The sequence below is a fragment of the Falco rusticolus genome, chromosome 11, assembly GCF_015220075.1.
Source record: "Falco rusticolus isolate bFalRus1 chromosome 11, bFalRus1.pri, whole genome shotgun sequence".
Classification (NCBI taxonomy): Eukaryota; Metazoa; Chordata; class Aves; order Falconiformes; family Falconidae; genus Falco; species Falco rusticolus.
In genome coordinates this window covers 19,746,480-19,774,363 of record NC_051197.1, presented here as the reverse complement: position 1 = coordinate 19,774,363, position 27,884 = coordinate 19,746,480, and the positions used below count along the sequence as shown (strand labels likewise).

Sequence of the window (27,884 nt, the reverse complement as noted above, 5' to 3'; positions counted from 1 at the left end):
ACCAGTGTGTGTATCTAATGAACTCTCACTCCAGTTTTCGCATCTACCCTCCTTACCTTGGTGCAGAAAATTAGTACAAATGAGTTATTCAGCTTTTAAAGATTTATTAAGTATCTACATACTGAATTTAATTTTCTATGTTTTTCCTTTATCTTTAATATTTTTCAGAGATAGAAATTTTTATTTGCTTAAAAAAAAAGAAACCAGAATCCTGAATTCTATACAAAATCCAGACATTGTACTTTCCTGACTTCACCATGCACTTCCGTCATGTCCATAGAGCTGGGTGAGTACAATTTCCTCACTGTGTCTAAAATGGGTGTAATACAACATATAGGATGTATATAATCTAAATTAATTGATGATTTTAAGGCATTTACATGCACAGGCAGAAAGTGTTGATGTAAACTTCCTATCATTTCAAGACTTCTGAAGGGTATTTTCCTTTTAGAAAGTTGGTTGGAACTGAAAAAGATTGGAAGAACAAAGACCTGTTCCAGGTACACACAATGTATGTTGTTGAAATTCACAGCCTATTTACTAGCACTACAAAAGATACATTGAACCTCACAAAACTGTTTCACTTACCAAATGTATTTAATTATAGTATTGCTAAAAGACAATGTTTAAAATGCAGTGGTATTTGTGAGTCTGTGCATGCATTTATAAAAAAGTATTTGATACAGCAGTTCTGCAAGATAAATGTTAAGATATTTACAGAAGCAGGTACCCAGTCAAAAATTGCTCCCTAACCTTCTGTTTCATCTAATTAAACATAATTTATGTTTATTAACATTATTTTATATAATTATTATATTTATATGATTTAATATATTATTAACATAATTAATGTTTATTAAACATAATTAATACTACATAAAAGATAAATTAATTTCCCAATCATATGGTTCACTAAGACAAATCAAACAAGATCTGAAAAGCCAAGTGAAAGGAGAAATATCAAGAGCAATTTCATTTTGGAAAAAGCTCCCAGGCATTTCAAACCTTATTCACACAATAAATTTTATGCTATCAGGCATGAGACTATTGCTGACTTTTATGTTAGCATGGAATGATGTTTTATAATACTACAAAATTTCAAAACATTGATAAGTATTACAACATTTTACTTACAGTCTTGCAAAACTATCAGCTTAAAGAAACCAATCGGTTACTTATGTCACCTGAGGCATTCCACTTCAATGTCAACAATTATATCTGATAGTACAGAAAACACAATGTTGAAATTGCTTTGCTAAGCAAGAAATTATTTTGTATCTCTCTAAGCTAACCTGTTTAGAGATCTGGAAGATCATATGTTAAAAATACACACATCTATCTCAAAAACTGAAGTTTCACTGATTCAGTTTTGCTTTTCTCCTCACTTTTCCCATAATCAATTGGGATTATTATATATATTTTATATATATTTAGGGATTATTATATATTATATATAGAATTGTTATGTATACCATGGATTGGTTCCATGGTATACATAACATGGAAAGAAAATCTGTAAAATCTGCTCATAATCTGGCAAACCTTCCTGATGGTGAACAACTTCAATTCCACTAAATTCATCAAAGTGAAGAAGTCACAGAGCAGAAGAGGTCATCTCCTAACCTAAACCATGCAGCCAGGCTTGTGCTCTTGCATGTCTCCCACGTATCCCAAAAAGTAACAGTAAGATTCTGGCCTCAATCGATAGAAATGTCCCATTTCTTTCAATATTTAAAACAGATTAATTGACTTGCTTTAGATGCCTATACTATGAAAATACAGGTTTCACCTTAGGAATGATATTTTCCTCTGCTGACTGTAAAATAAGCAGAGGATGACTTAAGTTGGTTAGAGACATGTTCAGAGTCAAGGCTTACGTTTTGGCGTTCCACTATGGAAACCAAATTCAAAATTTCCAGACAAATTACCAGAGCTCTAAGTCAGCATAATGCTTGCCTGCATGTAGCAACATACATATGAAGTAAGGGCAAAATTTTCTGTCTTAAATGAGCTGTTCAAATACCCGTGAAGTGGGCAGGAAATGTGACCAGAATGTCACAGTTAAGTCACCAGTTGCTGAGCAGACTTCCACCTTAGAGGCATCAGCTCATGTCAAGCAGCATAGCGTTCCTCTTTTCTCCCACGGTGGTTGGTGCCTGGAGTCAGGCAGTGCTGAGCAGCGCTTATTCTTTGGACAAATCTGCGCTGCAACTTTATGCAATAGAAGAAAGAAGAACAGAGGCAGCAGCAGTTCCACACTTCAGTGTTTCTCCCTTGTCCATTATGCCCTTCCCCTGCCAACCTGATCTAGCTACACTGTCCCTTTGGCATGCTGTCTTTCCCCCCAGTTTTAAAATTTTCCCTTCAACTTCCTTCCCTCAGAATGGTTAGCCTGGTAAAGTTACCCTGTTTCCTCTAACCACACAACGCCCCCAAGCCCTGCTTGATGGCTTGATCCATGCACGTCCTTTTATTCAGGCTCTGCTTTCCACCACTCTGATGAACTGTCAGCTGCCTTCTCCTATGTTGCAGCATGAATCAAGACATCTTAAAGCTCGGCATTCGTGAACACTGGAATGTCTTGCAGGAAACTGGAATAAGGTAGCACTGGTCAAGCTGGTTAGTCTGGAGGTTCCCCACCTATCTCAGGTATGGGAGGTCATGACAGAAGGATGGGCAGGAGAAGGGGATACTGAGATTATATCCATACAAACTGGAAACCACCGCTAACCTGCTTTCCATCTTTCATGACTGAACTACAATGAAATTAACTTGAAAATGAGTTCAAAGGTGATTTAAAGTTTTATATAAGCACCTTTTTTCTTTAAAAAAGTGAGTATTGTTTCACTTTGTAAAGTCCTCTGGAAATCAACTGTAATCTTATAAGGTCACAATCTTGAAAATCTAGTCATACAAGATCTCTATTCTACACAAAGTTAAAAGCATGCAAGCTTTCTGGCTGATGTAATGCTGCATAGAGACAGCACTGAAATTTGATGAAAAACAAGGCAGGAAAAGGAGAAGGCGTATGGCTGGATTTTAACGAAGGTATGCTGAGAATTTCAAAATCCAAGGTGCACCTTGGAACACACTATATGAATTCTAATGCAGACTCTGGGTGAAATGGATATTCTACATTATGAAACAGAACTGATTGCTTGCATCTAAGTATGTGTCAGTTGTGAAAATTAAAGGCAATTGACTATGAAACTTCCCCAATAGTCTTCTCCTCCTACCCATATTTTGCCAGGTACAGAACATTGTACAAATCAGCATCAAAATAAAGAGAAGAGTCAGCTGAACACTGTAAATGCATCTAGCCCCCTTAATTGCACATCGGGTTCTACTGTATAGTCTCTTCTCGCCTCCCCTGCAGAAGTATCACCAGCAAAGTGCGAATGTGGCTCCCTCTAGGGCTTGAGTATTAAGACTAAGACACAGCACACCCCCCAGCTCCAAAAGCTTGGTTTAAGTGCTTATAACTAAAGCAGCACCCTAAGAAAAAGCAATATATACACCAGAGAGGCCAGGGAGCCTGTTGCAAAGGCCTCAGACTGAGATACTGAAAATCTTCTGTCAGAGACAGATTCTCTGTTCCCTGTGAACACGGCATACCTTTCCAATGTAAGCCTGAGGAAAAAGGTTAACAGGTCCCTCATTTAGGGGGGAGATGAGGTACAAACCCCTGAACACCTGAACCGTACTTGCTGTCTAGTAGACCAGGTGAGCCTTGGCAGGGCTCACGTACGCATGTGCGCGGAGCAAGAGAATAGGCGATGTGGGTTAGCTCAAGAGCTGTGACAGACGCTGCTGGGTGGTGGGGCCAGAAGTGACATACGCAGCCCTTCAGAACTTACAGGGTCCAAGTCAGCCCAACTCCGCTGCCGCCAGACCCGCTGCCCCCCGAGCTGGGCCGGGGCAGTGCTCGCACCCCTCGCCCTTGCCAGCCGGCCAGAGGGCTGCAGGGGGTGAAGCTGGCTATCAGCTGCGGCCCAGTTCCACCAGTGTTCCGTCCTGTGGCCAACAGAGGGGAGGTGAGGGGTGGTACAAGTGTGTGGGGACACCGAGGTCGTGAGGAGACAGGCTGCGGGCACGTCACGTCCAGGGGAGCCTGCGCCCGGGGCCGCGGTGCCGGGGCTGAGGCCGCCCGGGGGACATGCTGCCCTTTCCCTCAGTGCCCCTCTCCTCACGGTAATGCCGGTTTCCTCGAAGATCCCCCGCCACGCTTGCTCAACCCGGCGGTGCCTGACCCCTTCCGCCACCCCGCTCCCGGCCCCCATGACCCCGGCACCCAGCCCCGCCGCTCCCGCCGCCTCCCGGCCGGGCCGCTCCGCGGGCGAGGCGGCGCAGCCCCCGCCTCCTACCAGGGCGATATAAGCCGGCGCCTCCCGCCGCGATGACAGCTCACCGCGCTCCGCCTCGCCGGGACGGGCCGCGTCGCTGCCCCGAGGATGCCGCCAGCCGCCGCCGCGGGACAGTCCCTGCTGCTGAGCGCCCTGCTGTGGCGCCTGGCCGCCGCCGGTGGGTAGCGCCGGGCGGGACGGGCCGGGGGCCGCTGGCTGGGGCGGGCGGGGGGCTCGGTGCCGCTGACAGGGAGCGGCCCCGCGCGGGGCCGTTGAGGGGAAAGGGGGGGCGGCTGCCTCGCGCGGCGCCGTTGAGGGGGGCTGCCCCGTCCCGTCCCGCGCGGCAGTGGCGGCCCCGACCCCGGCCCCGCAGCAGCAGCCGGCGAGGGGGGCGCCCGGGTCAGCAGGGGCCGGTGGCTCCGGGGGGGGGACCCATCCCCAGCACGGCCGGGCCGGGGCGGGGGGGGGGCAGCGGGGACCGTCGGGGTGACCTGCAGCAGCACGGAGCGCTCGGCAAGGCCCCTTCCCCCGGCCTCCCGTGCTGAGCTCGTCGAAGGGGCCGGGAGGGCGGCATCTGGAAATTCATGGTAACATCGCTCAGTGAAACGCTTCGTTGCCAGAAGCAGCAGAGGTGGTGCGGGGTTTTCCGCCCCAGCTTCCTCCCGGCGCTTCCCCGAACCGCTGTGGCCTCCGCCCGCGGGGTCACCAGCTCACCCCGGGCAGCCCCTCGCATGAGCCTGTGGGCACCGCTGGGTGTTAAAGACTTTTTCTTCCCAAAGTAAATAAATGGGGAAGCTGGGAGCTGATGCCTTCTGCAGCAGGTAGAGCCCGGTATGGTTTTGTACTGCACCATGTCGGTTTGGTGCTTGGCCGCTCTCAAGAGGATCTTCAAGATTTTGTAGCTTCTTCAGAGGTCTTGGATCGAAAAGGAGGCGTTAGACAGAACTCTGAATGAGTTACCTCCGTAACCTCAGAGTTACAGGAGGGAAAAATAATTTTCTTCTCATATTTCTCACTTCTGCCAGGACACATTCCTTTAGTAAGACAAGCATGATCCCAGAGGGCAGGACTCTGAACCTTTTCCCCACAAAGAACTTTTCCAAGTAGTTATTAACAGCAACTGCTTCGTTTAACCAAACAGTGACTGCAGGGAACCAGGAATTGCACATAACATCCCTGACGGTGCTCTTCTCTTTCCTGTGTTTAAAGGCAGTCCAGAACTACCAACAGCAGTTAATATAACTTGGTCTTCAATCAATTTTAAAACTATACTACAGTGGCAACCAAAACCATCAGGTTACGTCTATACAGTAGAAATACACGGGTAAGTAGATGACACCAAGGTGTGTCCATTAATGGCAGTTGAAGAAGGTTTGATTATTTCTGAGACTGAATGTAACGGGAAAAGAGCCCAAATATGAGTTAGGAAAATTGCCAACCCAGCTCTTAATACTTCTTTGTACCCGACTATAAAAGTATTTGATTCAGGCTTCTGGTTTTGCCTACTTCAAAACGGAGAGTTGAGCTTTGGATCCACATTTCAGTTCTGGGGCTTGATGCAGGGCGGCTGCACCGGAGATCTGGGCCAGGATAGCCTGAAGAAGTTGATGCTCAATCTGACATACCATATATTAGAGAGAACTTCACCTTTTTATGTCTTTCAAGGTGTCTGGACCGACTGTTTCGTGTTCAGTCTTGGGAGGTGCTTGGTAAATATGTCTGCATTTTATTCTAATTGGTGAATCACGGTAAATGAATAATATGTCTTGCTGGGTAATACTAAAAGTTAGTTTTGTTTGTCTGCCTTTGTCAAGACTTCCTCTGTTATGTTTTATGTAAGCTATGAAATACTGTGGACATAAAAAGTAGCCGGCTTCCGTGAAGCATCTAATACCTTTTTCAATACTGCACAAAAACTTCCATGAAGTTCAGTAATAAATCTGTGCTGTTCTTAGCTCCTGTATTAATTCATATATCGTCATTAATCATGCCCCACAGGGAAACTATCATCAACTCTCCTACATATTAATGAAAATACGGTAATTTAGTCTCTTCTGTCTCTAAAAGTGGCATAGAAATTACAGCTTTCTCATGACTAATGGATGAAATCCAGTGCAATGGCCTAATGTGCTCACTTATTCTTTAAGGGAGTGATTAAATTATTAGACTTACACACTTAGCAAAGTGGATTTTATTAAATTCATGAATCTGGAGTTTCTTTCCAGCCATTTGTACTTGGAAAAAATTGAAGTCTGTTTGCCCAACATCCAGTATAAAATCTGGTGTAGTTCTGATACAGAGGCATTTCTCTAGACAAGTTGCTCTAATGGATGAAGTGTGCTTAAATGTACATAGATGAGGAAGCAAAGATTTATGGAGTCGATTCCCCCCCCCCCCGCCACCTTAGTTCACCAGCAAAAACAGGGAAAAGAATTGAAGCAGTAGTATCCAATCTGTTTTTCTATTCTTTCTAACTAGGCAGTAAAATGGGGAATTAACTCTCTTTTCCTGGTTTCATTATTATTTCTCAAGTAAATGAACTTGCTTTCTATCATTTAAAAATCAGAAGTGCATGAGTCTTGTTTCTTGTCGATATTTTTTAATTGTAATTCTGCAATGAAAACTGCTGCTACTGTCTGGTTCTTGGTGACAAAAGTGACATATATGAGGAGAACTGTCACATTAAACAGTGTGTCAACCATTAATTAATACTGGCGTCACCAGAGCTTCATAGGACAAGTGATGTTTCTTAAGGCCATAGTTTTCAGATGCATCAAGAATAACACTTTCAAAGTGATTAATGCATCTTATGCTTTTTTAAATAAGTCAACTGCAGAAAAATGCAAAATCAGAACTACTTATGGTTCCTATGCAATTCATACAAAAGACTGAACTTTTAATTCATGTATGTATCCAATAACATATTTATATAATTAATATGGATCATATTTTATATGCTTGATTCTGCTTTGAATTGTGAAATATATAGCTGTACAGGATAGTGGGGTTTGAGGTTTTTTTTTCTTCTCCTTTTCAGCCTAGTACACCTGCAAGCCTGTCCCACTGGATAAGGGAAGTCTTTACAGTTTGAGGGAGGGAAAATGTTTTTTAACATATCTAAATAGTAAGTCTGGCTGGAAAGTGTTACCACTTCTTTCATGCTCTTTTCAGGCAGACATCTGACACAAAAAAAAAATGCATATGGACAACAGAAACAGAGTGTGATGTTACTGATGTGCTCAGGAATGTAAAAGAGACCTATACAGCACACATACTGTCTGTCATGCCCTCAGAGATGGATAACTTTGAAGAACCACCATTTGCAGTCTCTGAAAAATTTACGCCTTATAGTCAGAGTAAGTAGGATTGTCAGTTAAATCTTATCATAAACTTACTTCCATTGATTAAACAAGGCTTAGATTGGGCCTAAAGGGTTTTCCTATACGTTCTTACAGTAGCCATACTGATACCTGAGAATATGACGTTCAGTCATAAAGCTTTCTCTGTTGTAGCAGAGTGTGTAAGATTTTAGTTACCACTTGTTTCGCACTACAGTGAGTAAACCATTTTATTAACATTATGTACAAGATGAAGATATTTGTTAATAATCCAGGATTTCGCTGTATTACTTTGGCTCAGTAAACTTAGAACAGATTTGAGTAGGGAAGAGACTGGAGGAAGAAAAAAAGAGCATGTTGTATAGAAAAGATAATGTCAGGTTTTTAATTCTGAAAATGCTTGTTTAGCTGTTCTGGGAAAACCAGAGATACAGAACTACACGCAAAAAGGCTCCAAACTGAATGTTGTGATCCAAGATCCGCTTACACCATACACATTTCCTAATGGAAGCTTTCAAAGTATTCGAGATATTTTCCAACATGACCTGGAATACAAACTGTATTACTGGAAAGATCAAAGTTCTGGAAAGGTAAAGTCTAAGTCTACTTTTTACATATTCTGTGGCTGTATTATAGCTACACAATTTCTGTGCTACCTGAAGAGTTAACGCTTTTGAAGAAAACACTTTTTTGAAGTATATTTTTCCTTTACAGAAAGATGCAACAACAAAAAGCCATGTATTTGAAGTAAGTGTTGACAGCACAAAGAACTATTGCTTCTACGTACAGGGAGTAATTCCCACCCGCAGAGAAAACCGTAATGGTCAGGAAAGCATGGTGCTTTGTACCAGTATAGGAAGAAACATCTTAGATGGTAGGTATCTGGTGAAGTTTGTCATAGTCTTTAGCATTCTAACAAAAAGACTCTTAAATTCTGAATATATTTTTATATCTCTTCAAACTGTGATGCCAGTTACAGACTAAGCTGTTTGCTGTATTAAGTGAGAGGACACGGTCTGAACACGGAAACCCGTGGGAGGAACTCACATTAAGAGGCCACCATCTTTAGCTAGCTGGAGTTTGTTTTAGGGTTTTTACTCAAGTGTTTTGATTAGTTTTAAATTGTCTGAGTTGACTGCTAACTGAAGTTTCAGATCTCGTCACTAGTCTTCAGCTTCATTTATTTTGTTTTCTGAGTGCTTCCCTCAGATCCTTCCAGTAACAGGTCCCATAACAAGTGCTTGAAGGATTAGCTCTAAAACATAGGTGTGCTGGAAACCTACGTGTCCATTGACTTGTAGTTTGAGCTGAACTTTATTGTCTCAAAAAGTAGGTGATAAGACTAAGACTCTAAGACTTTACTGTTGCATTACAAGGTCAGAGGCTGGCAGATCGACTTCTTTACTGGCAAATAAGTTAGTGAGTGGTCGATGAAATCAGCCAGTCTAATTCCAAACAATCTGGATAACACTTTTTTCAATATAAATTCAATATTTATTAAATAATATCACATTGCTGTACTATTTCTTTCTTCTCCAGCAGGTAAGAATATATGCACTCTAGAAAAGCTCTTCTAGAACTGGCAAATCAGCTCTCTCAAATTAACTTCCTTATCTAGATGCATATTTTTGTTTATTACAAGGATTGAATTATAGCAAATTACAACTTGAATAGAAATATCTTCTGTTGGTGTTTTGTAGCTTCTAACCTAGAATAAATTTCCACTTAGACTTAAGTTTTACAGAAGCAGTGCAGGGTAGGGGCAATGGCCTGATTTATTCTTGTGGTGGTAGCGTGCTTTTTAGTGCACTAACTAAACTAGATTAAAACATAGCACGAACCACATGAAATAAAACTTTAAGTCAGTTAAAGTTCATGTTAAAATTAATTCAGTTCACACTGAAGTGATCACTTCTCTTCTGTGATACTGTAAAATACGCAAAGCATGTTTTAATTCAGTGGAATGTGTTCTAAGAGTTTGTAACACTGTGACATTATGGCTTCTGATAACTGAATCTTGGATTTTTTCCTCTCCTACAGAGTATGGAGCAGAAGTCTTTATCATCACAGCAGTGATAGCAATTGCAGTCATCACTCTTGCCATTGTCCTACCAGTGATCCTGTGTAAACGCAAGAAAGCAAAAGCTGCAAGAGAAAAGGAACCGCTTAATGGTGTTTAAGGAAAAATTATTGCAGACAGTAGTTCCAAAGTGTAAAAAAAAAAAAAAAAAAAAAAAAAAGGCAAAACCCATGAATTGGGTAGTTGGGTGGAGCTTTTTAGCCTCTCCGGTACAGGAATTCTGAAGCCCAAACTTCATGTTGTTTTAAAAATCTGTTAGACAGTCACAGATGAAAAATCTAGGTACCGGAAAACCCCTGTGTCACTAGTGGTTGGAGGCTGGAAGAGTATCCTGGTGGAAACTCTTCCCATTCCTTTGTCCTGTCTGAAACAGGATTCTGAACTAGATGGACCTTTGACCTGACCAGGTACAGACATTCTGAAAGTATGCCCTTTCTGAGCCAGAAGATTTATGGTACTTGTAAGGGGGGAAAAAAACACTACTTTTGAAAATTGTGTCCTTTTCCTAACTAAAAGGAACTTAATTCTGTTTCTATGAAACAAAATCTGAATTTATCTGACTTTCTTTTAACATTATTAACTGGTGAAATGATCTGTTAGTTCAGATGTGACAACAATGTTACTATTATGTCTGCACTTCTTGGATAAAATTAACTAGGTCTATTTATCTTCGGATATAGACAATCAAAGGTAAACTACTGTACTGGTGACTTGTAAGAAAGAGTGTTGAAGTAGGTAGCTGCTACCCATCTGCCTATATTACACCTGGAGTTACACAGACAGGGTAGTGTGAGGGTTCCAAGTAAGTGTTAGAACATGTACTTTGCAGTTTTTGAGTCATTAGTAACTCACTTCATGCAAGCACTGAGTAGGTAGCAGTATTTACTGCATTTTTAATATTTTAATTAAACAGTTGGTGAATTAATAGTTTATATGGTATAGATTCAAATCATCTTGGTGATGGGATTTGGAGGTACTTGTTGATTTGACTATTTTAATATTTATTTTATAAATGAGAACCTAATTTTTATACTGGTGATATCTGTATTTATGGTGGTAATTTATACTTTTCTAGTGAAATAAAGGTGACTGGCAAAACAAAACTTCCTTTTCCTTTTTTAAATGAACTACAATATTCATTTCAGAACTAAATTAAAAATACATTTAGGAAATTTATTTTGTGACAGCAGCATAGGCAAGCTCCAGCAGTCTAACCAGGACTTTGCAAAATAGACTACCAGGGCACCTGCTATCTCTAAGGGTAAGAAGCCACAGTTTATGAACTGGTAGAAGGTTTTGAAGAGTCCTGAGTTGCTTTCCAGCTTTCTTGCTTGTATGAGCAGTGTTTGCGTTCACAGCTCTGCATTCTAATGGGAAGCATACTAAACATCCCACAGGGGTGCCGGTACCACTTGTGGTACTAACGGTCATTCAAGGCATTACAGGGCCTTGCCCAGTTATGAGAACTGCTGTAACTAACGCTGCTAGTGACTGCTGCTGCTAATGATGGTGATAGGCACACAACAACATAAAAATAAAGAGAAGGGGGGGAAAAAATGCATCTTGTAGCAGGCACCAATTGGCTGTATATCTCAAAGATTTATACATGTCTTAAGATATCCATTGTATTTATGAGAAGTAAAACCATACAGTATCCCAATGTAGCAATTTTTACAGAATTGTATTTTACATCTTTCATCCCTACTGTATCACAGATACCTTCTTTGTATGGATTAAGACTGTTGTGAATGTGCGAGTGTAGTTTATGGGGGTTTTCTTTGTTTGTTAATTCCCTTTTATACAGAGGGAAGAAAACAAATGGCACCACCATGGCAAACCCCCCCCCACCCCTGTTTACTTAATATTGTGCAATAAATGCTTAATGCTTTTTCTGCTGATGCATAAGCCTTGTATGGAGGAGGAATCTTACAATAGCAATGAGAAACAGGAGAGCTCGTGGGAGGAAATTTAAAAACTTTCCAAACTTGTCATCATTACTTCCCTTCCCTGTGGTGTTCTGCTTCCTCAGTTTCAGTCAGTGCAAAGCTCAGAAAACAGAAAAGCTCATAGGAAAAGGAAAGCCTGTAGGTTACAGCACAGCTTTTATTAAACTAGACCAGGGGTCCTCAAGCTTTTTAAACAGGGGGCTGGCGTGCGGATGAAGTGGCAGGCAGTCATCTGTGGCTGCTTGGTTTGCCCCAACCCCCGGCGGGGGGGTTCTGTAAATACCGGGGGCCGGACTGAGGACCCTGCGGGGCTGTATCCAGCCTGCGGGCTGTAGTTTGAGGACCCCTGTGCTAGGCCATCCAGGTGATTGTCATAAGCTACACAGAAGGGTGTTATAAATCATGCTTCATTACTTCCAAGATTTTTGGTTTGTTCTGGATATGGAGGTTGTTTAAGGAAGAGAGAACAAATGAACGAACCCATAAAAATGCTAACAAGTGCCTTAAATGGCCTGACAGTGACCCACTGCCACACAAGTTCTGGAAGCCTGCAGCGCTTCTGTTCCCTAGCTGCGGTGTGTTATCATCCAGCAGTGCTGAGTAACCGGAGTCACGGGGCTCACGGATCCTATTTCAAAGAGGTTTTTTGCTGTTTATGGAGACAGTTGAGAAAAGGAGCTTTTTATTGCAAACTTCTGGAAGTATTATCCCTTGAGCCTGAGCCCACAACCAAATCTTTTATGCAGAGATTTAACTTTCTCAGAGTATCCGGGTGGGCAGGAGTTGTTGTTGAATAAAGGTATTGTCACTAGGAAGAAAGACTAGATCCTATCGACAACACACATGTGGCCACTTCTTCAGACTGTACTGATTTCAGACAGAGCCAGCCATCCAGGGCATCAGTGTGAGAAAGGGAAGGCTTTTCCTACGCACCTGAGTTCCCTGGCTTATCTTCTAAGCAGGCTGCTGTAAGCAAGCACACTCCTGCTGATGCTCCAAATTCCCCTTTTCTGCTTTGTTCCTTGTCATCTGTTGCAGAAAAGGGTATCCTCTGTTTCAAGTGGATGAAAACATGTGCTCAGCTCCCTGACGTGGTACTTCTGTTCTCTCCTTACACAAACGGGCATGTAACATTGCATACTGTAATAAGCCACTTTCATTTTATAGTACTGCTTAAAAACATATTCTTCTTCATGTGAGTGAATAAAGGCTCATATTGTTATGCTACCTTTCTGTCAGCCCTGACAGCATTACAGACAATAAAATTACTGTCATTACTTAAAATGAACAACTGTACAGAACTTCGTAAATGTATGTATGATAGATACAGCAGCAGCCAGCTTAGCTAAATCTATTTCTAGCAGACTCAGCTTTCCACTGTGAGAAGGCTGCTGCTGAGAGGCATGTAATGATAAGAATGTGATTATATGCTTAACTTGGATCACTCATGTGGCAACTCAGGACAAAGAGTTTCTGCATTAAGTGAGAATAAACAGTGGTGATAGATTGCCTTCTTGGTTCAGTTTTGTAATGCCGATTATTTTGCAGGTTAGTAGTAATTGCTGCACAGTTTCAGAGCCTCGTAATACACAGGAATGAGCAGGCTTTTGACAGTGCCAGACCCAAAAGTCAGTTGAGTAGTCTTCTAATTACGCAGTATTTACCCACATACAAATAACCATGCTTTCTATAGTCTATGTTTGTCACTGACAGGGAGAGAAGTCCTGGTGTTCATGTTTGAGACAGTAAAACCAAAAAAAAAGAATAACCTGCTGGACAGGACAGAAGCAGGAACTGGCCAGCTGGAAGTTTTTCCACCCCCATCAGGCATGGCGTTACTCACCGTGGCACATGCTCTCTGCGTGCCCATTCCCTTCACTACGAGAAACCATGGCAGGCAGCTGCCCTCCCCTCGCTGCCAGCCTGTGTCCTCCATGGCAGGGCACCTACAACAGCTCAGGGCACAATGACCAGGACAAATGTGCTGCTGATCTCCTCTTCCTTCCACCTTATGATGAGAAATCTTCCTGCTAGGGAGATCCTTCTGCTTCTTCTGGCATGGGCTCTCATGCAACCCAGATAGCCCCTTTCCATATCCCCACACAGGACCCCGAAGGAACATCTTCCCTGGTGGTTCCTCAGCCTCTAGCTGTAGCTGAATCAGGCAAGTTCATAGGAAGATTTGCCTCAGAGGCGATGTCTTCCAGTAAAATCTGGCCGGACCTGGGAATAAAGACACAGCCGTGTCCACTGCTTCCAGGGCTTTTACAGCCACGTCCTCTCTCATGTGTCCAACTGCAGGGATTGCGCCTGTTTCTCATCTTGTCAAAACGTGTGCCCTATTAGTGACATACTTCAGTGCTTTGCTCCTGTAAGCAGCTCACAGTGTTTCTCCTCCTTACTTGCCCTGGCTCCTCTGTTGACGTTTCCATTCCTCTCCTCCATCCCCTACTCATTTTTGTTACCTGTTCTTCCTCAGACATGAACTCACTGTCTCATTCCTGCAAACACACAGTTAAGATCTCATTTAAATTAAAATATAGCACCTGAAAAAATATATATCTCTTAATGAACAATCAAGAATATATTAGTAGCATGGCAGCATATTTTCACTCTCTAAAGCTTCCCTTTGTCACTGTAATTAAATCAATAACTTCGAGAACATTCACTAGCACTGCTCTGAGTGCCTTTCTCAGTACACATAATTAAATATTAATGGGTTTAGTGTCTTGTTTAGACTAGCAATGAAGTTATTAATCTGAACTCAAAGAATATTCACAGATCCAGATCAGTTATCCTTGCTGCTGCGTTTTCTTCTATTTTTATTTTCAAATTTTCTACTTTATTACTTCCAGAAATATTTAAATAGCAAAGTACCGACATCATTATATTCACAAAACTATTTCACCAAGAGGTTTAATTAAAAAACGCCTTCCTCTGAACAGAAAAATGTTTTCCCAATGAGATCACATAAGTGTTAAATTAGTTGTTCAGTAATCACATAACACAATTAAAAAGCTAGTGTAATGAAAGAGGTAGAATGACACATGAGATCTTAAAACCTACTCCTATGAAAAGTACTTGTTATTCCAGGGGAAAAGTTTGTTTTATTGGTTTGGTTTGTTTTTTTTTTGGTTTTGTAAGAGCGCATCCTTGATTAACACAGCTGGCTCTCTCCCCGCTGCCTTCATACCTCACCACCCACTCACACCAAGTGCATGGGTCTCCACGGAGAGGATACTCAGCCTGCTCTCCTGCCTTTCCGCTTTATTCCTGACACGATCACTGACTCCATAAAGCATCACGGGTGCGACCACACCATCGTGTGTCACCGTCGCAGCTGCCACTGTAGCAGCAGGACCAGGAGCACCGCAGAGCTGCTCCTTCCCCGCTCCGCAGGCTCCGCACCGGAGCAGCAGCGCCCGGCGGCGCACGGCACCGCGCCCGGCGCTCTGCGCTTAGGAAAGGCGACCCCCAGTGGCAAAACCAGGCATAATCGCTATGTTAATCCCAAATTTTCCTAAATGGCTACTACACCGATACTCGGTTTGAATCCAGATTGCATCAAAATTCAAAGAAAAAGGGGCATGGGATATTTGTTAGAGCATCCCTTCCCTAATAACGAAAAGAACAGACAGTTTGAACAGCTCAAAAAGATCCAGTAAGAATGGTGGGTGCCACTCTCTCCCGCTGACCACCCCCCCACCCCCACCCCCCACCCTTTCCATCCAGTCCGTGCTTCCCTCAGCCCCTCCAGGGATCTCGGATTATAACACACCCAGTCATGTCCAGTTTTCAGGCACTGCTGGAAACAAGGCCCCAGTTTACAATCCAGCAGGCAGCAACAAGCACTTATTTACTCATTGTTTGCATGATGGCATTAAAGCCAGTCCAAAACCATATTCCCTTCTCCTGACAAAGTTCTCCTTTAGTCTCAGAAAACTCAGGAGTAGATCAGAATTAGGAGATTTTCACACTGAATGTTAAGCTTCTTACCAGACTTTCTCCCCTCAGTATGCTTCCAACAGAAAAGAGACCCCTCTTGCTGCCCTGTTAACTGTTAGATTAGGGGTTCTCAAACCACGGCGCGTGGGCCAGATACAGCCCCCCAGGGTCCTCAATCCAGCCCCCGGTATTTACAGAACCCCCCGTCCCCCCTGCCCGGGGTTGGGAGGGGAAACCAAGCAGCCGCAGATGACTGCCTGCCACTGCATCCACGCGCCGGCCCCCTGGTTAAAAAGCTTGAGGACCCCTGTGTTAGAAGAACAGACCAAGAACCTCAGAGAAGGGACTGAATTCTTCCGGGAGCAATGGAAAATGTGTTACTACTGTGTCATAAGTTGAGTTATGTGACATAAAACGCGTCATAAGTTGAGCTGTAAAAGTTCCGTAAGTTATGTTGAAGTACAAGCTACGTTTGGAGCTGTGATAACACACTATCCATCCCGCAGCAAGGAAGAGAAAGGCGTGGGTAGGAATAGCTGGAATGCAGTGTGTAACTGGGGCTATTTTGGGCTTTATGTTTGGCTTGAAAAGGCAACCCCAAAAGTCTTTTGAGGGAATGATGGCTCTAGAGGTGGCAACAAGCACAAGAAGTCAAACCAAGCCCCAGCTGAGGGGCTGCCTTTCTGTCCCTAGTCTCTCAAGCAGGTCACTATGCTATGTAACAACCTTGGGGACAAGAAAATACACGGTACGGTGCACACAGGAACTACCTGCTGTCTTTCAGACCCACCTACTCACGTACCTCCTACCCCACTGGCATGATGCACCCCAGTGCCTCAGAGGAAGCTTATGGAATGAACACCTAAGCACGCAGAGATTTCTGCAACATTGAAGCACCAACCTCAGGGAGCCTTTCCAAAATGCTCTACTATTATAAACACAACTACTATAGCAAAAATAAAATTACTTCAATTTTTAATTTTTTTAATGATCTAATTAGCATTTACAGGTTAAAAAATAAAAGAATATCAATGTGTAGATTTGACCTTGGCCCTTAATTCCCTACTAAGCTCCAAAAAAATTTGCTAATTAACAAATCTGGCTTTGCAGATCAGTCCCGTTGCAATGTGTAAGACTGCATCTGAGTTTTAAGAAACCTCCTGCACACACCCCTTTCTTTTCCAACATTATCTTCCCAAATGCAGCAGCTTATCAGCCCCTCTATAGATACTTCATTATCTCTGTTTTACTAGGTCTGTCACATTAGCAGCTTCTGACAACTGCCATTTTTAGCTCTGTTGCTTTTGTGCCAATATGTTCCCCCAGCAGAATACACAATAATAAATTAAACAAATAAAGGCTGGCTTATTTTGGGGAGCATCTTCACACTACTTACCTTGGTCCACAATGATCAAAATTATGGGATTCACTACCTGCTTGCACTAAACAGCTCAAAGGAAATAAAGTGTGTATTTGGTTACAGAGAAGAATGTCTCTTCAGTCACACAGACAGAGCATGTCTTTTCCAGAGCAGTATCCCCCTAACTTTCTATAACCAAGCTTAAAAAATTAGCTTTGATTTGTGCCAAACTGTAAAGTAATTTTAATGCATAAAACTTGCTCTGTCATGGAGGTGGAGTCCCCTATTTCTACCCCAGCAGACCAACCTCAGCAGTCTTAGTTTTGTCTAGACAGCATCGACCTCATTTTTCCAGTTCTGTGCTATTTTGGTGCCGGCATCACATGTGGATACCACTTGTTTCCCAGAATGAGGGATGGGTGGGAAGCAAGGATGTTGGTTTGCGGACAAGTAGAGCAGGGAACGAGGCTGGGCACTACAGCACAAGAGCTCCTTTTGCCAGCACAAGCAATTGTATTGCAAAGGTCAGAGATCGTGATTGTTAAGCCTGGTTTGTGAAAGATACATTCTCGCCTATTTTAAAATGCCAGTTGGATGATTATTCTTGCACTGCTGCATTCATTGTAGGATTATTGGCAAAATGTCTTCAGTTTCCAAAGTCAATCCCCATGGAATTTCACCAGATGTTTAGGCATATTATTTCTATTTAAACGCCAAAGCTGTCATATTTTTCAAATTACTCCCTTAAGACAGCTTCTGTCTGTGATGTCTCAGGCTGCTTGTCATCTGGCTGCTCTGCTTTTGCATACAAGTAAAAAAAAAAAAATAAAATGCAACAGTTCAAAGATGGCTGAGCAACTTTGAAGGTAGTCTTTTTCTCAGGTTTTAATGTAAAAGACAAATTGCTTTCATAGTAACCTAACTTGGTCACATTTCTGTTTCAAGATGAAAACAGTTTCAAGATGTAACCAGTTTGAATGCACACGACAGGATGGGTTTCATCAGAACACATAAACAAACATATTATATGAACCTGTAACGTGCACAGCCGTTCCGAACTTCCAGGAGAAGTTTAAGGCACCACTAATGAAAATCTGACTGTATTCAGAGCACTAGCAAGACCCTGGTACCACACGTGAAGGGAAAATCAACCAACCCACCCTCTCCCAGAAAGCTGCACATCACTGAGTCATAAAACCAGGAAACCTCTTCCCATGGTCACGGAAGGGACAGGCACAAGCCTACAGGTATCTACAATTAAGAAAGAAGGAAATACCTTATACACAGAAATAAGTGTTTTGAACAGCAGCTTTATAAGCAGAAATTTGAACTTGCACACTGTTCGCTTCATGACACATCAAAGTTGCTGTTTATTTTTTCTGTAAAATCAAATTAACCTTTCCTCCCTACTGTTTTTCACAGCTGGATTTCAGGTGATAGTTATCATGGATGTTTCTATGGACATCTCTTATCTATAACAACTACATATAAAGTTTTAACAATGGATTTTGAAGTCCTATCTTGATAGCAGGCCATCTTAATGTTTGGGGTTTTTTTCACATTTTTAGACCAGTTCAGAACACCAAGGATTAGGTGACGCACTGGTACCTGACGAGTGCGCAGAGAGCAGAATCCTGTGGAAGAATCACTAAATTAACTCTTTCTCTCCAGTCCTAAGCCACAGGGTATTTCTTCCTTATAGATTTAAGAAACATGAAGATTGAATCCCCTATTCTGCAGAAGCGTAAGTCATTTGTCAATACTAGATGTGATTTAATTAAAAACCTGTCAAGTAACCGTCACAGTAGCACTCCATGCTGCCTTGTTTCTCACTAGTACAGTACAGAGCTAAGAAAGTGGCAATACATCCAGAATTTTCTTATAATACAAGTCACTTTCAAATGGTGCTAAAGTAATCTTGTATTTGGGCTGTCCAGTCAGGTGTGGCTACTCCACACTATTTGTGATACATCTGGGCAAGAAACATCCCTGCAACATGTGTACTGGCTAGGATGCAGTGTAAACTGCCAGCTTTTCCCAGAAGAATTACAAGGGTCAGAGGTAGGTTGGATTTTTGTGCACACTTCCTGCTGTGGGGTTTTTTTTTTTAAGAAAATACATCCATTAAGCCGTGAAGCATGCTTTGCACTTGGGATGGAAGGTGACAAGGTTCACAGTGATGTTCTGTTCACCTTGCAGCTTATTCCAGTCTTGTACTAGTCCTGTAGAAAGCACCATCGCCTCCCAAACATAGTCTTCGTCAAGAAAGCTTAATTTTTTCTGAGGGGACAGCTGCCTCGAACTTTAGTAAACTTTTGGAAATACTGGACCAAGGTTACTGAACATCCTCAAATGACGGTGGATTGATTCTCAGAAAGGAGTTTGAATTTGTTGCTCCATGGTTTCAGTGCTACTGTTCCAGGAGCTGATGTTCTCCCTCTACATAAAGAAGAATTGAAGTGTTGAGGCATACAAACCAAGCATTTGGAATGAACTGGGTAGCTGAGAGCCCAGATTTGAACAGCTAACAGGACTTCACACTACTCTGAATACTAAGTATTTAACATCCCATCCCCAACACAGAAGTTCCTTTTTTTTTTTTTTTCTCTCCAGCTCATCAGCTAAGTTGGATGACATTGATACTTGGTTCAGGAATTTCCTTTCAAAGGGAGCTTTACCCTTTAAGAATGCTACACAATACACTTGTGTACACAACTAACCTAAAAGAAGAAAAAAATTAGTACTAATTAGCATTAGAAAACACTGGTCACAAGAAAAGACCCTTAAAATCAGTTCATTCAAGCATATCTTAGTTTCACTCTTACACTACTAAGCTTCAAGTATCCCGATAGCTGGTATATCTACCACAACAAAGGAAAACCATTTAAAAAATCACAAATACAATCAAGGTGGAGAGTGATTATCCTATTTTTCCTCAAAGTACAAAGATTAATGAGCACTCAAAATAAGTATTGATAATGTTAACCTTATGCAGGCCCCACGCCCTTGTACAATCAATAAACTTGAAAGGAAATAACGAGGCCTGTGGACAAAGGAGAGGTCAGAATCAGCGCCCACTTAAAACAGATTAAGGCACCTATAATCCAACGGCTCTAAGTACATATTTTCAAGTAGTGAGCTTATGTCTTTTGTTAAGCCTAGAACTGGATGGCATCATTTGGCTGATTCCAGGGTGAATTTCACACAGTACTACAGACTTTATAAACTGAACACAAGTCAATTGGCTCGTTTAGCAACTTGGGATTTGTGGAGTACATATTCACTGTATTGTTACAAAATTCATAATCACATCATCAAGAAACAAAAAGCTCAGATATATTTTATCTTTAGATTTATTATTATTTCAGAGGCACTTAATGTCTTACATTTATATAGCGCCATTTCCCCCTTCAAAACACTTTACAGTATTTACATACAGGAATGTTTCCCACCACTGCTGAAATGCAGCCCTCTGACTATTACCAGTACCATCTTCAAAGCACCAACAGTTTGAGACTGAAAATTTTCATCAGTACTTTGTCTTACCAAGATAGCTCAGAATTCCAATTTACAAACTTCCAACTTGTGCTATTAAAAAGATGTAACAGCTAAAATACAGTATCACAGTGCAATTCTGCAACAGAAATGGAACTTGGATCATTTTAATTAGATTTTTAAACCATCTTTCAATAGACCAAGTCTATCTCAAAATACTTTAATGTAAGGCCTTTTAAGAATATAATTTTGAAACTACATTCTTTTTATACTTTCTTGATAAGCCTCGCTTACAATCAAGCATAGAAGAGTATTTTTCTTTCCTTTTTTTCCAGTATATTTAGAAACACCAAGTCCTGGCCCTAAGGAGACACTAGCATACTCAGTTTCAACAAACTTCATGGCATCTAAAGGCAAACCTATTCCTCCTTGGTTATGGAGTTGGATTTTTAATGTTTTTGTTGTTTTTAGTTTTTAAAATAAATCTGAGTTTATACAAAATTCTGTTATTAACCAATTTAATTGTAGAGTACCTTGGGATTGGCTGCTGGGGTGCTATCTAAGTATGCTGTGTGTGGTTTTGCTTGTCAGCGTTAAAAATACATTGAAGTATCCCAAGTTCACTACTTCACTGCAAAGTCTGCCCTAGTCACAAAGGTAAGAGCAACCTTCTCATTTCAGAATTTTTCTTCTTTGTCTTTAAAGGCTACTAAAACATCCCTTCCAAGAGAAGTTGCATTTGTGCTGAGAACGTTCACCAAAAAAAACCACCCAAACCACCAACAAACCCCGAACAAAAAAAAACCCCACACAACAAACTACCTGGCATCCCTATTTTCACAGTTACAATTAAAAAAAAAAAAAAAAGACTACCACCTCACATACGGCATGCTGCTACCTGCTATGTTATGGCTGATGTGAGAATCTGAATGAACAGGAAAAAAAGATTAGTAAAATGGAGATACGTATTTGCCTTCTTGTGGACCAAGCACAAAAATTTATTCTGGTACCTCATTCTCTTGAATGCACTACACTTCAGAGAGGCTTTCTGATTTTCATTGATGCATTATACTATGAATATACTGTGGTCACTGGATTCTTATACCAGGATAGCCATTTGCATTTGAGTACTATGAAAGAATAGTGGTACTGACAGGTATGGGCAAGAACTATGATAAAAGGGAAAATATTAACAGGTAGCAATTTCAACATGAAAGAAGATGACTAATCAAATTGGGTAAAAATTAACAGACAGCAGTGCATCCAAGTACATACACATTTTATAAAAAGTTGGGTTTGTTTTTAATCTAAACCCTTGATAAAAGATGCACAGAGAACAGATTTATTGCATGTTTTATGCATGCCTTCATGTAGTGCATTCCTATATTATATCTTATATGGAACACTAAAAAACTACGAGACCTTCAATGTACAACAGGTATTGTATATTTTTGTTTTAAAGCCTAAACTGCAATTCAGTTTCAGTTATACCTTCCTCTTCCCTGATCACAAAAATCACCTTGCTGCATTTATGTTTCTCAAAGTCACTGAGCAATGACAGTAATCATTTGCATGGAAAAAATGGTTACAGTAAACTATTCAACAAGTTTGGTTTCTTCAAGGGGATTTGGCAGCTGGAACAAGAAAACCAACAAGGACTAATGATCCTTAGGCAACAGCAAGAATCACTGGTGAATAATTTGTATCAGAAATCAAGAAACCTCATGACAAATAAAAGAATAAATGTGAAGGATGAAAGTATCATTTTAGGCTTTCACAGCCTAGAAGGCCAAAGAGGAAATACCATTATCACTCACTTTCAAGCTCAGATCTGAAGAGCAGCTAAACCCACAAGATCATATTTTGTGAAGAGGAAGAAAAGGACAAACTTGGAGAAAGCAACTGCTATATTACGGGACCGAACAGAACAGGACAGATGACAGTCTGCTACTTCACAGATTAGCATTTTTGAGTCCATTCTAACCCCTGCTGATTTCAAGAGAAGAATGATTGGACCCACATTATTTTCTCTGTTTCCTCTTGTGGGAACCACTCATTCCTTCAAAGCTGAAAACACACACAAGTGTTTCATACAAGGAACATATTTTTTCTACAGCCCCCTGCCTTTCGTTAGTCCTTTCCTGCTTCAACCTCCTCTAAACTCTTCATTACCATAGTATTTCTCTGACAGAAAAAGGGCAGCTGAGGTGGAGGATGGATGAAACTCTTGCTAAACCGGGAAAGAACAGGATTGCTGAGCAGCAGAAAATTGCATGGAGAGACTGATGTTAAAAGAGAATGCAAAACTCAGCAAAGAACAAGCTTAATTTTTTTACCAGAAGGAATTAGTTTTGTCTTTTATGTTCAGTCCATCCTTTATCAGCAAGGGTGTATTGGCTACATCACAAGGTTTGGTCAAGGAAAAGGCTCTTTCATTTAGCTGGGCACAGATCTGAAGATGGGATAACGTCCTGCTCCATGTGGGATAACTCAGAAATATGCATAGAACAGAGCAAAAATCCAAGACTGCTTTGCAGGAACAAGAGAGGTAGCAACCCTAATTTTAACAGGGCTTTTCACTGAAGGGAAAGAAGGTCTACAAAAGTCAAATCAGCTGATTTCAAATGGTTTGCATCCCAGGATGAATCAGGTTACAGTGATTTAAGCCCAATTTAATTTAGGCAGGTTTTTAAACCACAAGAATAAGGACATTCTTAGTACATATCAATAATTAAACCAACATATACACAATTAGCAATATCCTACATAATAGTAAATGCTTAACAGCTTGTTTTGGGTTATCCTAGTTAATTTGTTTATAAAACAAGCTGAGCAGTTTTCTTGTACAATGTCTGCCATCCTACACACTTCCTGTAATCATCAGTCTCTAGCAGTTCAGTTCATGAACTTTAAGATCCAAATTCAACTGTGTCTTCAGTTATTTTCTTGAACTCGTAGTTTCCTCTGCCATCCATATGCAAGTAAAACTGAAACAAAAACATACATTATCAGCAACCTAAATATCACCAGGTCTAAATAAATTATATTTTAAAGTAGTTTTAATGCAAAATTTTAAACTCAGCTAGCCAGAGGGTAAGCTTCTCCCACCTCACAGTTCATGACATTCAGTAGGCTCTGGAAAAAAGTTAAACCGATTGCTTTGGGTTTCTTTCATATCATCCATCAGTCTGCTAGGAGTCACACCTAGACTTAACACCACCATCTTGGGTTTTGTGACAATATACTTAAGGTACAAATTCATCCTGGTGTATTAATTCAGTACTTTCCCCACACATACAATCTGCCTGCATAAAAAGTAATAACGATAGTGAAATCTTAGTTTGGGAGAAAAGAAGTCCATATATTAAAGATTAACGTTTTTTAAATGCATAGATATATTAGGTATCTTGAAAGCAAAGACTTGATTCTGGTTCAAGGGCTTTTTTGAGGCTAAGATTGAAGACTTTGGTATCTAGCGAGCCTTTCATATTTTTGAGGCTACTTTTACAGATACACTTAAGGATTTTTGGTTATTTTTCCCTTTGTAACTAGAAGTGTGAGAATATTTCAAATAGTGCAACTGGATTATGAAAGTAAAACCTTTTTAAAAAAAACAGAACACAACCTACTAGGATGTAAAGTGGCAACACCTTGAATTGTAAAGTCAATTTAATAGAAAGTATAACAATAAAACCCCTACCACCTACTGATACTCGTAGCAAAAAGCAAAGGCTACATACATCATGATGTTTCCAGAGTGATTTTCTGTGGGAGACAGTGAAGAGAGTGATGCCAACCTACATGAAGAAAAACACACAATAAAGCAGTTATTTTCTCCTGGGTTAGGTGTTATTTATTTTTCAGCAAGATATCAGCTGAAGAGCTTAAAGTCATGAACACAAACTTCCTGACTATTATTAACAGTATATATATGTAGCCTTAATATAAGATTTTGTAGGAAAAAAAGAAGCAGGAGGGATTAATCTTTTTTAACTGATTTCACCATTTTTTTTGCTCCTAGTAATATGGCAAAATGTAGAATTAATTGAGCAAAGCAGGTAAGGTAGAAGACAGGTGAAACAATAAATGTAGGAATTGAAAGTAGTCTAACAGCAAAAAAACCAAAGCCACAAAAGCTATTAATGAATTATAAACTTAAAAGAAACAATTTAAAGGTGAATAATCTTCCTTTGCTTCCTTGTAACTCAGTTAATTTTGGATCCCTAACAGTAGCACCAATTAAAGGACAAAACTACTCTGATAATAAAACGGTAACATTTTTTCTTTCAGCAAGGACACCTTAACCATGAATTCTATTTTTCAGTAGTAAGTATTAGCTACTTGGCAACAGTAACTCTAAAACAAAAGTACAAATGAACATTCAAGTTAACAGAATAACAAGTATATGCGAGACAGACTTGGAAAATTGTCAGGGTATTGATATTAATGTGATAAAATTAGTTCAAGAAATAACATCCACTCTTCAGCAGAGTCTTCAGCTACTGTCAATTTACTACTACAGAAGGCTCCTTAAGTTCCCACTTCCAAGTTTCAAGCACATATTTCAGTGGTTGCACTGTTTTGCTCCAGTACCATTCTGAGAATACTACTACTCATTAATTAATGTTATTTCAAGCCCATTCTTTCTCAGGTTAGGGGTGTCAAATAGAATCTTGTTGATATTTCACATGGCACTACGTAGAATCTGAAACAGTGAATTTAAGAGGGAAAGGAAACTTCATTTCATGTCAAAATGTTTTCTTAAGAGTGCTCGACTTCCCATATCTCAGAACAGATGGAAATATTAATTTTCAGCCTTTCACTCCTGTTGCCCCGGCCAAAAGAAATGTCTTGAATAACAAGAAAGTATAAAATTTTAGATAATTTTATTTTCACTTGACATTCTAAGAGTTTATCTGGAAAAGTAAGGTTACTTAGCAGTTAGTAAGAGTCCTGTGATATACAGAGGCCACATGTACATCTAAAGTATCCTAAGATTAAAAAACAATTATTGAATTCTAGTGTGCATAAACGGTCCTTGCATGCCCTTTAAGCTTTTTTTTTTATTTTATTTTTAATCTGCATTAGGCATAAGGAAGAGTGAACTCTGTATAAGTTTCCTCTGAACATACAGAGAAATAATCCCCAAACCAAAGAGCTTACCTTCCGGCAGTGGCTGTAAATGTAGCCTTCTACATCAACACTAACAGCACTGGTGCACTCATCCAGAATTGCAAACTGGGGCTTATGATAAAATAACCTTGCCATCTGCAATGCAAAGCAAAAAGCTACTGTGGATACAGAGCTACAACCAATAATGCAGTGTTAAAAGTTAAACTGTGTCCAAAAGTTTACTATGGAGAGGGAATTTCTTTTAAGTTGGCACCCACTGAAGCCTGAAAATCCGAGAGCTATATATTGTCTTTACGTTTTTTTCGAAAAACAATTTTTAGAACTTCTGCTTATATAACTAAAGTGTAAGGTGTTGTAAAAAGGCCAACATTTACAATTAAATTTTGAATACAATAAACAATATTATAGGTTGTTTCCTCAGTATTCAGGTATTTCACATTTTGTGGGTTTCTTCTAACTAAAACATCAATATCTAGTAAACAAAAATCACTTACAACTCAGATTACATTTTCAACCTATGTCCTGTATTTTCTTTTAAAGTATTTATGCTTTTGAGACATACTGCCATTCTCTGTTTTTCTCCCCCGCTGAGTACATCCATCCAATCCTGAACACTATCCCAGCCTCCTTCACGTTCCAAGATTTGCCCGAGCTGGACATTATCCAAGTATTCCTTCAGCACCTTTTATTGAAACAGGAATTAGAAATGGAGATTAAGTGAACTTAAAGAAATGACTGAAAAAAGATTATAAAGGTTATGCCATTATACTGGTATACTATCAACCCTGATTAATATTAAAAACAAACTAAATGCAGTGTTTTAAACAGCAGTTTCAGTATTTCTAAATCTGAAGCATTACTCATCTTAAGCAAAACAAAGGGGTGATGAACTAATTATCATTACCTGGTCAGAAATACCTTTCCTTCTCTGATCTTCTAAAGTATCTGGATAGATAACTTGATCTCTGAGCGTTCCAAGAGTCATATATGGTCTCTGGAGACACAGTTAGAAAAAAAAAGCTATGTCAAATATTTCTAAACACAGCCAAAGTAAGAAGAACAAGAACACTATTGTCAATTAAAGTACTATGCCTCACCTGGGGAACATAGAACAACTTTCCTCTTACAGGTTTTGTTAAACGCCCACCAAACAAAGGCCACAACTGCAAAAAGAAAGAGTTGAAACTTGACCAAAAAAGTCCATTTACAACAGTGCTTCGGATTATCCTCATTTATTTTTTAAAAGTTCCCTTACCTCACCAAGAACACGAAAAAGTGAGCTCTTCCCACACCCATTCGGCCCACAAATTAGTACATTTGCACCAGATCGAACCTAAAAATGCAAAGCCAGCACATTAAAAGGGCAGCGAGAAACTGTCGTTGAAAGATTCTACAAACAGTAAGACAAGCTGGTATCCTTGTAGGCTTGTACACTGTACAACATTACAATGACTGATTTCCACCAATAGTTTTTCCCCCCCCCAACAAGTTCAACACCAACTGCAGCTGCAAGAAAACACATTTGTAATAAGAACTTTTTTTTTTAAATAACTTATTGCCTGGTTTTTAAACTAATGAGATGATTAATTTTGTTCAGATTTAAGCATACCATATAAGCACCTCTCCAAATCAGGTTACCTCTGAAATCAACATCTTCACTTAATTTTATACGAATATAATTTTCTATGATATCAAAATCTTACCTCAAAGTTAAGGTCTTGAATCAAAACATCTCCATTAGGTGTCACCAACGGAACGTGATCGAACCTATTTGTATTGCAACATTAAAAAAAGAAAAGAGCAGCTGCTTAAAATCAGCTAATACTGCATGCTTACTCGAAGATTTAAGGAACAGGTCAAGACTTCAGCGGTACTTCATTCAGTCCACTGTCCCAGTTCCCAACTATTAAATAAACAGCAAAGGAAGTTCTTGAACCGAAAGAGGTACCTTAGTGTTTAACAAACATCTGAAGATTTTTTCTCCCTTCTGATATTTGTTTTCTGAATCCTTCTAAGCCTTTCGTCTCCAAAGGATCTTGTGGATGTAAACCTATATTTAAAGATGCACTTAAATCTGCTAGTGGAAGTGCATCCCATTAGTTCCAGGATACTCAATGAATGACCCCCTCTGCTCACCTCCCCTTGCTTTTCTTTTGTTTTTTAATAATAAAAATAGCTCTATCACCTCCTCTCTCCTCTCCCTCTTCCTCCCCCTTTCTCTTCCACCACCTGCTTTCCACATTG

The 27,884-nt window shown here is 40.4% G+C and overlaps 2 protein-coding genes across 6 annotated transcripts in view; one reads left to right on the top strand and one right to left on the bottom strand.

The window, feature by feature from the left end:
- The first annotated feature begins 4,411 nt into the window (after nucleotides 1-4,411).
- F3 (coagulation factor III, tissue factor) lies at nucleotides 4,412-10,864 on the top strand. Its single transcript, XM_037404802.1, has 6 exons — nucleotides 4,412-4,521; nucleotides 5,553-5,667; nucleotides 7,515-7,699; nucleotides 8,090-8,271; nucleotides 8,396-8,555; nucleotides 9,722-10,864. The coding sequence occupies exons 1-6, from the start codon at nucleotides 4,452-4,454 to the stop codon at nucleotides 9,859-9,861; spliced, it is 852 nt and encodes a 283-aa protein (XP_037260699.1). The 5' UTR covers nucleotides 4,412-4,451; the 3' UTR covers nucleotides 9,862-10,864.
- Nucleotides 10,865-20,342: 9,478 nt separating this feature from the next.
- ABCD3 (ATP binding cassette subfamily D member 3) overlaps nucleotides 20,343-27,884 on the bottom strand; it is a 32,930-nt gene continuing 25,388 nt past the window's right edge. For all 5 annotated transcript variants that reach the window (XM_037403650.1, XM_037403653.1, XM_037403651.1 and 2 more), the window contains exons 16-23: nucleotides 27,344-27,407; nucleotides 26,896-26,973; nucleotides 26,738-26,803; nucleotides 26,545-26,634; nucleotides 26,203-26,322; nucleotides 25,671-25,775; nucleotides 24,248-24,304; nucleotides 20,343-23,494 (exon numbers count right to left, since the gene is read on the bottom strand). In XM_037403650.1, coding sequence (XP_037259547.1) covers nucleotides 23,417-23,494; nucleotides 24,248-24,304; nucleotides 25,671-25,775; nucleotides 26,203-26,322; nucleotides 26,545-26,634; nucleotides 26,738-26,803; nucleotides 26,896-26,973; nucleotides 27,344-27,407 — 658 coding nt within the window. In that variant the 3' untranslated portion in view covers nucleotides 20,343-23,416. The remainder of the gene's footprint in view (nucleotides 23,495-24,247; nucleotides 24,305-25,670; nucleotides 25,776-26,202; nucleotides 26,323-26,544; nucleotides 26,635-26,737; nucleotides 26,804-26,895; nucleotides 26,974-27,343; nucleotides 27,408-27,884) is intronic.